Genomic DNA, 12,259 nt, shown 5'->3' with positions numbered 1-12,259 from the left:
AGAAAATACTATCAGTATTACAAGTTTACACTATCACATCTGTCCCTACGTTTGATTTTCTAGCTAGTTCTCTTCGGTAGTTACCTTGTGCCATTAAACGAGGTGATTTTCTTGGTGATCTCACTGAATTTTCTTCTACTTTGTCCCTCAAATTCCTGTTAGGTAAAATCAGTTCTTCGTCATCAATGGTATCATTGCCACTTTCTTTAACAACTCCTTCATCCATAATATCGTCAAGACCAACAACTAGGGGAAAAAAAAAAAACAATTTTTTTTTAAAAATATTAGTGATGTTAAGTGTTTAAAGGCAGTACAGAAAACACTGTGAGACAGTTTCCTAAAATGGGATAATGCCACTAACAAGCTCCCAATTCAGTTTACAAACTTCTACCATATGAGGCAACTGGTCAAAGAGAAGACTGGCTGTGATTCTTCTTGGTTTGCCCTCCATTGTCACACACTCTCACTTATCACTCACTGTACCTCTGTGAACATCATAAGCAGCTACCCCTGGAGTACTTACTTAATCCCAATTTTGGTTAAAGAAATACAAAAAAGAGTAAATACCCTGAAAAGCTTGCAATTCTAGGATCATGCTAGAATCAAAAGATTCAAGTTCTAGCTGTACTGTATTCCTTGAAGACGTTTATGCTACATGTGTGAGACTAAGTAATGGAGATATACTTTTGAGTTACATCAAGTGCATGCGCACGCAAACACACACACACACAGAATGAAAAACACAATGTAACTTCCCCCTCCCCCCACAAGTTGGGGAAAACAGTAGATGTTTAATATAACTATATAATTAAGTTACCTTCCCCTAATCAAAAGAGAGTCATTCATTTAATGGCAGGGGAGGAGGCATGGAAAAGGAATGCAAGACACTGTATTTATATTATCAACAGGTTTATTTCTGTACTGAACAAATGCCATTTTACTAGCTGACATATCACAATTCTAAATGTGCAGTTGTATAAAATCTTGTGAAAGGAACGTGATTATTGCAGTCATATGACCTGGATTCAAGTCCCTGCTAAAACACTTAAATAAAACCTGACCAATCCTTAACCTCTCTACCAGTTTCTTTTATCTCTAAAACGAGAACAACAATACCTGTCCTACCTACCTCACAGGGCTGTTGTGAGGATCAAGTGAGATGATGTATGAGAACTCACTTTGTAACTTTAGAGCACTACACAAATGTTAGTTATTATCTTCATCCTAGGGGTTAGAAGGAACCTCAAGAAGTTATCTAGTCCTCATCTTTGTATCCAAGTAGAACTTCATTTAAGAGTTCAACAAGAAAGTGGTCTATCCTAAAAATTTAAAGAGAACAAAATTCTTTATAAATATACTTTCAAATGGTACAATCCTTTCGAAGAGCAATTTGACAACAAACAGAATTATGAAACTCCTTACATACTTTGACCAAAGTATTATATAAGTATAGAAGAGAGAATAAATTATGAAAAAAATGCTGGCTAGAAAACATAGTGTGATCCTTGTTAGTAACAGACAAACAAAATGTGTGCATGCACATTTAGACAAACGAAAAAAAAAAAAGATCAGCAAGAAATGGATGAAAATTATAACAACAATTATTCTATAAAATAATACACTTTTTCGCTATTTTCCACATTTCCTGCTATATGCATGGATTACTCTCAAAAACAGAGTCCATGTTTTTTATCACTATGCTATATGTACTAAAGGCTTAGAGAAGAATTTATCTTAGGAAAATTCATCAGGACTCATTTAAGATATAAACTGGGGGAAACGCAGGGAGTTCCGTTAGAAGGTTACTCCACCATGATGGATGCTGCCACACATTCTAACACATTCTCAGAGAATCTCTAACATTAGATAATTAGTTCTACCATGTTTATTTTAAAAAGCAAAAGTTAAGCATTATATGCATACATGTATGAAGAGATAGAAATGGATGGGGGAAGGAAGGTTATCTGTGGCTATCTGGTGGTAAGGTGGGGTAAGGAACTGGGGAAGCGGGGTTTAAATCACTGTGTGTTTTCTACAATAAACATGCATTTTGTATTGTAATCAGGAGAGAAAGTAATAATTCAAAAAACAGTCCAGGAGAAAAGTGATTAAAACCTGATTAACAGTGTTCATTGGCAGGATTATAAAAGGGCAGTCTGAATTTTAGGGTTATACTGCAGAGCAGGATTGACAGGATTTAGCAAAGACAAATCTGGAGGTCAGTTACTAGGTTTTACCTTATTCCCTTTCCTGGCAGCTACAGCTGACCCCTCTCCCCATCCTGAACCCTGTTTCTCACTTGATTTCTGAACATCACACACTCCTCCCTCACTGGCTACTTCTCAACACCCTTTATAGATCTCTTCTTGCAGGTATCACACACCAAAGGACTTAAAAGGTTCAGTCTTCCCATCTCCCCTTTATGTGCACTCACTTCTCCCCAAACGACTTTATCCAGTCCATATATACTCGCTTGACTCCCAAAGTTATCTTCCCCAGCTCCAAACTCACATACGACCTCCTAAGAGTGTGATCTGACATGTCCACTAGGTTGTCAAACAGGTATCTCAAGATCAATATAGAAAAGAAACACCAATTCTACCCATTTCCCCTCCCCTCAGTAAAACTGCCCTCCTAAGACAGTCCTGGTCATGGAACCCAGCTGCTCAATGCTAAACCTCTAGAACTACCCCCAGAACGATCCTCCTCATATCCTACATTCAAGGGTCAGCTCAACCTGCTGGCTCTATCTACAAAACACATCACCTGTCTGATCACCACTGACCACTCCCACAGTTCACCTTCTCCCCACACCACCATCATCTCCCATCAAGCCCCCTAGTGTCCCAGGATCCTCCACGGCCACCCGCTACAGACACACACTCATACTCACAGTTTGTTTTCCAGACGTCATAACTATATCTCAGATTCTTCCAAAATATAAAGTTATATCATGTTACCATTCTTCTATCCCCCAAACCTTACCAATACAGATGTATGTTCACACACTTCAGATACATTTTCAAAATCCCAGCCAGGGCCTCCGGGATCCAGAGAAGAGCAGCCCCAACCCACTTTCCTGACTTCTCGACCACTGACTCACAGTGCTCCAGTCACACTGTTCTCTCCATAACACGGGGAAGCAAAAAAAAAAAATCAAGCTCTAGGTTGTTTCCAACATGTCCAGGGCTCTCAAGCAGTACGCCCCCAAAACCAACGCATCTGCTTAACCTTGCTGTGCCTCAAGCTGCTCTATCTATGAAGCAGAGATCATGCTAGTGGTCACCAGCGCACTGTAATGATTACATCAGAACTGTGGACTTTGGTTCACAGTCTCCCCTATCATGGACCCCACCATCACAATTTATGTATTCTTTTTCCCCTCAATTCCCCGGAGAACAAATCTTCCATTAAAAATGTACCTGAAATGTCCTTCTTCTAATCCATTAGTCCGATTAAAGTAAATCAGAGTACAGAATGAACAATCTCTTGTAAAACCCATCCAATTAGATACTTAAGTTTTGGAAAGTTCAGTCCAACAACTTCCACTAAGAAAATGAATAGAAAGCAGTGACGTAGAATCTGTGCTCTTTTCAAATTTCTGTTTATTCTCAGTTCAGTTCAGTCGCTCAGTCGTGTCCAACTCTTTGTGACCCCACGAATCGCAGCACGCTAGGCCTCCCTGTCCATCACCAACTCCCGGAGTTCACTCACACTCATGTCCATCCAGTCAGTGATGCCATCCAGCCATCTCATCCTCTGATGCCCTCTTCTCCTTCAGCCCTCAATCTTTCCCAGCATCAGAGACTTTTCCAATGAATCGGCTCTTCACACTGGGTGGCCAAAATACTGGAGCTTCAGGCTTCAGTGGCAGTCCTTCCAACCAGTATTCAGAGTTCATCTCCCTTAATATTGATGGTTTGATCTCCTTGCGGTATAAGGGACATCCAGGAGTCTTCTGCAGCTCAAAAGCCATCAAGTCTTCTGACACTCTGCCTCCTTTACGGTCCAGCTCTCACAGCCATAAGTGATCACTGGGGAAACCACAGTGACCATACAGACCTTTGTTGGCAGTCACGTCTCAGTTTCTCAACACACTTTGTAGGTTTGTTATAGCTTTCCTGCCAAGAGGCAATAATCTTCTGATTTCATGGCTACAGTCACCATTTGCAGTGATATCAGAACCCAAGAAGAGGACATCTGTCACTACTTCCACCTTTTCCCCTTCTATTTGCCATGAAGTAATGGGACTGGATGCCATGATCTTCATTTTCTTAATATTTAGTTTTAAGCTGGAGCTTTCACTCTCCTCCTTCCCCCTTATCAAGAGACTCTTTAGTTCTTCTTCGCTTTCTGCCATTAGAGTGGTATCATTCACATATCTGAGGTTGCTGATGTTTCTCCCGCCTACCTTGATTCCAGCTTGTAACTCATCCAGCCCAGCATTTCTCATGATGTGCTCAGCATATAGGTTTATAAATAGAGTGACAGCAGACAGCTCTGTCATACTCCTTTCTCAATCCTGAACCAACCTGTTGCTCCATACATGGTTCTGTTTCTTGACCCAAATACAGGTTTCTCAGGAGACAAGTAAGATGGTCTGGTATTCCCATCTCTTTAAGAGCTTTCCACAATTTCTATGATCCACACAGTCAAAGGCTTTAACGTGGTCTATGAAACAGAAGTAGATGTTTTTCTGGAATTCCTTTGCTTTCTCTATGATCCAGGGAATGTTGGCAACTTGTCTCTGGATCCTCTGACTTTTCTAAACCCAGCTCAGACGTCTGGAACTTCTTGATTCAGGTAATGGTGAAGCCTAGCATGCAAGATTTAAAGCATGACCTTACTAGCACAGGTGATGAGTGCAACTGTCTGATGGTCTGAACATTTTTTATCACTCTTCTTGGGAACTGGGATGAGGCCTGACTTTTTCCAGTCCTGTGGCCACTGCTGGCTCTTCCAAATTTGCTGACATGCTGAGTGCAACAATTTGACAGAATCATTCTTCAGGGTTTTGAATAGCTCTACTGGAAATCCTACTACTGGAAAAGTTCAGTTTTAATTCCAATCCCAAAGAAAGGCAATGCCAAAGAATGCTCAAACTACCGCACAACTGCACTCATCTCACACGCTAGCAAAGTAATGCTCAAAAATCTCCAAGCCAGGCTTCAGCAATACGTGAACCGTGAACTTCCAGATGTTCAAGCTGGTTTTAGAAAAGGCAGAGGAACCAGAGATCAAATTGCCAACATCTTCTGGATCATCTAAAAGCAAGAGAGTTCCAGAAAAACATCTACTTCTCCTTTATTAACTATCCCAAAGCCTTTGACTGTGTGGATCACAACGAACTGTGGAAAATTCTTGAAGAGATGGGAATACCAGATCGCTTTACCTGCCTCCTGAGAAATCTGTATGGAGGTCAAGAAGCAACAGTTAATATAGGACATGGAACAACAGAGTGGTTCCAAATCAGGAAAGGAGTATGTCAAGGCTGTATACTGTCACCCTGCCTATTTAACTTATATGCAGAGTGTATCACGCAAATACTGGGCTGGATAAAGCATAAGCTGGAATCAAGACTGCCGGGAGAAATATCAATAACCTCAGATATGCAGATGACACCACCCTTATGGCAGAAAGCAAAGAAGAACTAAAGAGCCTCTTGATGAAAGTGAAAGAGGAGGGTGAAAAGTTGGCTTAAAACTCAATATTCAGAAAACTAAGATTATGGCATCTGGTCCCATCACTTCATGGCAAACAGATGGGGAAAAAATTGAAACAATGACAGACTTTATTTTGAGGGGCTCAAAAATCACTGCAGATGGTGACTGCAGCCATGAAATTAAAAGACGCTTACTCCTTGGAAGGAAAGTTATGACCAACCTAGACAGCATATTAAAAAGCAGAGACATTACTTTGCCAACAAAGGTCCATCTAGTCAAAGCTGTAGTTTTTCCAGTAGTCATGTATGAATATGCGAGTTGGACTATAAAGAAAGCTGAGCACCAAAGAATTGATGCTTTTGAACTGTGGTATTGGAGAAGACTCTTGAGAGTCCCTTAGACTGCAAGGAGATCCAACCAGTCCATCCTAAAGGAAATTGGTCCTGAATATTCACTGGAAGGAGTGATGCTGAAGCTGAAACTCCAACACTTTGGCGAGCTGATGCGGAGAACTGACTCACTGGAAAAGACCCTGATGTTGGGAAAGCTTAGGGGCAGAAGAAGGGGACGAGAGAGGATGAGATGGTTGGATGGCATCACTGACTCAATGGACGTGAGTCTGAGTAAGCTCCGGGAGTTGGTGATGGAGAGGGAGGCCTGGCATGCTGCAGTCCACAGGGTCACAAAGAGGTGGACACGACTAAGCTGAACTAGAATTCCACTGCATCCACTAGCTTCACAGCAGTGATCCCTGAGGCTCACTTGACTTCACACTCTAGAATCACACCACCATAGTTAGCCGGTTCATTAAGATCTTTTTTTGTACAGTTCTTCTGTGTATTCCTTCCATCTCTTATTGATCTTCAGCATCTACTAGGTCTCTACTGTTTCTGTCCCTTATTGTGCCCATTTTTAGGTGAAATGTTCCCTTGTTAAAGTAAAATTTATTAAATTTCTCACAACTGGCATAAGTTTAAGTCACTTTACACCATACAGAAGGGAGAACCACAGTACTGCAAAGACTTCACATCTGACAAGCCTTAATTCAACTCACGCTGGCAGTAAAAGGCCAAACTCCACTGCTTCTAGGAACTGATCTCCTCTATTATGAAACTTGGCCCTAATTATCAGACTTGAGAAAAACCTAAAGAGCATGGTCTCTTTGCAAAGTCATAATGATAAAGGTTATGTATCTATTTCAGAGTTTGTGATCCGAAGTAAAATAAAAACTTCCACAGATATATCCTCTTAACAGAGTCCCCCTCAGGTTTCTCCTCTAACACAGCAGCAAACCACCACTCAGCCTCTAAGGGCCTCCCTCCAGAAAGTGTTTCCTTTATGGATGATTCACACGCTCCTTCCAAAAAGAGTCCACGTTATGACACACATCATCAATTTGTGTGCTATATATACAATGAGTCATTTGGGGGTGAATTTATCATTTTAAATATTGGTACATTTCTCATTTTAAAAATACAAATAATGCTACTACCCTTTTTCCCTCTTAAACTTCTTCTTTACAATAAATTTAAAAACACAAGTTTACTGAGTCAAAGAAGGCAAATTTATATATTCTACTATTTTTCAATCTCATCACATGACTTCTGATAAAGAGTATAAACAATTTACAGTGCAAAAAGTTTCATATTAAGTCTCAATTAAGAACTTACTAGCACTGAGTTGCAGATTTTTAAAAGAAACACTGTTACTATAATCCTGACATACATACTGCTTTTCTGTGTTTTTTTTAGCTCAGCCTTCTCTTCTAGGCTTGTCTTAATGCATTTTTCTCTCAATAATTTATACGAACTTTGTGTAATATCTGCGTTGCCTATTTAATGCAAGTATTTTCCCTCGTTTATCTTTATTTTAGTATTATCTCATGCTGCTGCTGCTGCTAAGTTGCTTCAGTCATGTCCAAATCTGTGCGACCCCATAGATGGCAGCCCACCAGGCTACCCTGTCCCTGGGATTCTCCAGGCAAGAGTACTGGAGTGGGGTGCCATTACCTTCTCTGATTATCTCATAATCTAATTTTTCTTCAGAATACTGTCTTCAGTTACTCCAACAGGATTAAATTATCCATCCTTTCTGTTGAAATTTAACACATTCTAAAGTCTTATATTTAAACGTGTATTTCGACTTTTGTCAAATATTTAAATATTTAAACAAATATTTCGACTTCTGTCAAACAATTCATACTTTGGGGAAAAACTCATTAATACTTCCAGAAAGAGAGTTTCTATCAAACAAATCTAAAAGACACTAGGCTAAATGAACTTGAAACAGTTTTTTCACTGCAAATCTTTAGAGCCTTCAGTATGTTAAAGGCATATAATATGAGGGAAAGAAGTGCACATGGTAAAACTGCTTCCCAAACTCTGTTCTCACACACACACCAATAACACACTCACCAAAATGCAACGATAGTTATCTCAGAAAGCAGCTTTCTCCTCCTTCTTATTCATGCTTTCTAATCCATATCATATTAAAAACACTTTGTCAAAAAGAACTTCCCCAAAAATATATAATCACTGGTGCCACTTTTTAAATATTTTCTTTTTAAAGTTATACATGTACCTGATTTTAAAGAATTGTGCCTAATTCTATAAAATTTATGAAGAAAAACATTAATGCTCAGCACCCACTCACTTTCCTTCTGCTTCTCCCACTGAACATCAGTTCACTGGGAAAATGTAGGTAGTATCTCCCTCCACTGAAAGGCTACTGTAAAAACTATCCTAACAAGTGCCTGACTGCATGCTTGACTGAAAACATAAGACAGTAGCCATTATAACATCTTAGCAGATACTAATTATTTTTCAAACCATTTTCTGTAGCCCTAAGTACCCTTCACTATGACCCCTCCCCAACTGCCAAAATAATTTCTCTTATTGCCAAAATGATTCGATCACATTATTATAAAAGTGAGATGATAATCATTCCCTAACTTTTGAGCATTTTAATTCCATCCTAAAATACCATAAATTATGTACCTTTATAGTAATTCATTCAAAAATACTGAGCATCTACTATGTGTCACATGCTGGCGTAGATTATTCCAGATACCAATGACACAGAATTCTCAAGACAAACAACCTGGTTTCTTCACTAAGTGTGAAGAAGTAAGGGGTTAGAAATAGAAACGTGTGTGCATGCTCCGTCGCTCAGTTGTGTCTGACTCATTGAGACCCTATGGGCGATAGCCCTCCAGGCTCCTCTGTCCATAGGATTTCCCAGGCAAGAACACTGGAGTGGGTTGCATTTCCTTCTCTAGGGGAACATCCTGACCCAGGGATTGAACCCATTTCTCCTGTACCTCCTGCACTGGCAGGAGGATTCAGCTGGGAGATCATTTAGTAATAGTAAGGGGCGGCTAAGTGTTTACATAGACTGATACATACTAAAGTCACACAGCAACCAAATGAACATATGAACATACTGACCTATTTCAATTCTAATTCAAACTGTAAAAAGAAAAATGTGTGGGAACTGGGTAAATAAATGAACACTGACTGCATACTTGGAAACATTAAAAAGTATCTTTATTTTAGACAGGATAATATTTATGCTATTTTTTTAAAATAAAGAATTCTTTTATTTTAGAGATACATACTAAAATATTTACAGATGAAATTATATGATTTCTGAGCTCTTCTTCAAAGTAATCTTGGTTGAGGGGAGGTAAGGAGGACTGAAGTTTGGCATGCTGAGATCCATGGGGTCGAAAAGAGTTGAACACGACTGAGTGACTGAACTGCAGTGAAGGAGAAGTGAGTGGGGTTTAAATGGAAAAAGAAGAACTATTAACTAATTGTATCAGTAACAGGGAGATTCATTTATTATACTAGTCTCACTACTTTGATGGAGAAGGAAACGGCAACCCACTCCAGTATTCTTGCCTGGAAAATCCCATGGACTGAGGCTCCTCAGTCTATGGGGTTGCAAAGAGTCGGACACAACTGAGCGACTTCACTTCACTTCGCTGCTTTTTTGTTTTCCATAAAACAGAAAAAATTTTAAAAACTGTTGCCATGAAGTTTCCTTTTAACTAGGATGAGACAAATAAAAAAGATATACAGTGTATAAACAAAAGGGAAGAATAATAGGGAGTACAAAGAAGGGAACAAACAGTAGTGTATAATTTTAAACTGAGAGGCCAGGGAGAGCCAGGGATACTGGTACCAGCTGTCTCCTGCGCAAGAGCTTCCAGGGCAGGAGAAAGCTCACTGCTCAGGCCAGAAAGAGCCTGGGGATGGCAATGCCGAGGTGACTTTTCAGCAAAAGCAGAACAAGTTGAGGGAATAGCTTTCTAGTTAGAAAGCACATCAAGTACCTAGACTCTGAGGCAGGAGCATGCCCACGACAGTGGAAGAACAGAAAAATGGGGGCAAGTCTACATAGCCTGATTAGCAAAAAGGGGGAGAGGAGCAGGTAAAAATAGAAAGGTACAGGGGGCAAGCCAGGCTCAGTCTCGTAGGCCAGGTGAACTTTAGTTTTCTCCTTTGTGTGAAATGGAAAGTGACCAGAGCACTGTGAATAAAAGTGTGATAGGATCTAACTCTCCAAGATTACTCTAGATGCTGTTCTGAGAACATATGGGACAGAAACCCCAGAGGCAGAAGCAGGGAAACCACTTCCAGGCTAATGCAATAATCCAGATGAGAAATGGTACTGAGTAAAACCACAGTGGCAGTGAACAAAGTGAGATTGTATGAGATACCAGAGTCTGGATATATTCTGAAAACAGTGTCAACAGGATCTGCTGATCAAGTGAATACAGAACATGAAAGAATTAAAAATGACCTCAATCTTTTTTGTTAAGCAACTCAAAAGAAGTTAACATTTCTAGAAATGAGGGAGACTATAGGCATAAAGTGGTACAAGCAGAACTGGGAGTTGGAGAAGCAGGTACCACGAGTTCAGTGTTAAGACATTAAGCTTAAAATGCCCAAGAGACAGCCAAAGAAGTAAATACAGGAGTCTGGAGTATATATATTTAAGAGCTGAATTATAAAGCACGTTTGAAGTCATAAAATTAGGGCTCCCCCAGTGACTCAGAGGGTGAAGAATCCACCTGCAATGTGGGAGACCTGGGTTCAATCCCTGGGTTGGGAAGATCCCCTGGAGAAGGGAATGGCTACCCACTCCAGTACTCTGGCCTGGAGAATTCCACGGACAGAGTAGCCTGGCAGGGTCCATGGGGTCGCAAAGAGTTGGACATGACTGAGCGACCTTTACTTTCACTTTCACTTTTCAATTCATAAAATTATACAACACCATAAAAGTGAGTAGAAATAGAGAAGATGCTTAAAATCTGAACCCTGAAATACTCCAGTGCCTAGAGGTCAAGAAGATGAAGAGGAGAATCAGAAGAAACTGAGAGGAAGACAGGAAGGTGAGAGAATAACCAGGAATGGTGACCCAAAGATTGCAGCTGGCAGACTGACACTGCGTGCAACCCAGAGCAGCTGATGAGAGTGAAATCAGAATGTGGAGGAGAGATTCTGGGGATGACAGCACTAAAACCCTTTCCAGGAGTTTGCTGTAAACAGACAAAAAGAACAGGGCAAGACAACTATACTGATGAATAAATGTAAAAGATGATATGTGGCTGACATTGAAATTCAACTGTAAGGACCTCGACAGAGACTCTTTCAGACTTCTACCAAGCACAAAGAAAAAGAGATATTCCATTATGTTAATTACATATCATATCCATGAAATACAGAAAATAGAAACCTAATCAGAGGGGACTTTCCTCGTGGTCCAGTGGCTAAACCTCATGCTCCCAATGTAGGGGGCCCAGGTTTGTTTCCTGGTGAAGGAAATAGATTCCATGTGCCACAACTAAGACCCAGCACAGTCAAATTAATTAAGTTTTTTAAAAAGGAAACCTAATCAGAAAACACAAAAACCTAATATCACAAATACCTAAGTATCTGATTTCATGAATATCTAAATATGTACCTAAGTACAGGATATAAGGGCAAAAAAATACCAAAGGTTTTTCTTTCTTTTTTTAACTACCAGGCAACATTATGAAATTAAGGAAAATATCAAAATGTACATAACAATTTTTTAGTTGAATTAGCTCCACTCCATAATTCTAAGAAGCACAGAGAAGAGGCACTTGGCCACCAACACAGCAAGCTCCAGAAAACTTAAGAGTAGCCAGGTAAGCCTCATCAATACAAACTGAAGTGTTAAGTGGGTACTGGGGAGTATAGAGTTGCTTCAGAATCTGCTCCTTGGTTGTATGGAAATCATTGTCTTACAGTTGATTTACATAATCCACTAATTACAGACTCAACTTGGCTGAAAAACTAAACATTAAGGTATTCCTATAAGCAAAACCCAAGGAGATATTATAGCTGACCCTTGAATAACATAGGTTTGAACTGTAGGAGTCCACTTATTCACAACTTTTTTTTCAACTGTAAATACTCAGTATCACATGACCCATGGTTGGCTGAATCTCTGAACTTGAAACCACAGATACGAAGGAACTGTGGACAGCAAGGAACCTCTGATATGGAAGGCAGACTGTACATTATACTCAAGATGACTGTGCTGAAGGCTGACATCCCTAAATC

General features: G+C 40.0%; 1 protein-coding gene across 5 annotated transcripts in view; it reads right to left on the bottom strand.

Moving 5' to 3' along the window:
• The window catches only part of PHF3 (PHD finger protein 3), a 90,260-nt gene that overhangs the window by 32,650 nt on the left and 45,351 nt on the right, over positions 1 to 12,259 (bottom strand). For 4 of the 5 annotated variants that reach the window (XM_018058805.1, XM_018058806.1, XM_018058808.1 and 1 more), the window contains one exon: positions 85 to 246. In XM_018058805.1, the coding sequence (XP_017914294.1) occupies positions 85 to 246 (162 nt within the window). Of the gene's footprint in view, positions 1 to 84; positions 247 to 1,129; positions 1,320 to 12,259 lie in introns of all 5 variants that reach the window. The other variant, XM_013969111.2, reaches the window with a different exon arrangement.

This window comes from Capra hircus, chromosome 14, assembly GCF_001704415.2.
Source record: "Capra hircus breed San Clemente chromosome 14, ASM170441v1, whole genome shotgun sequence".
NCBI classification, from domain to species: domain Eukaryota; kingdom Metazoa; phylum Chordata; class Mammalia; order Artiodactyla; family Bovidae; genus Capra; species Capra hircus.
This window is presented reverse-complemented; position numbering and strand designations above follow the sequence as displayed.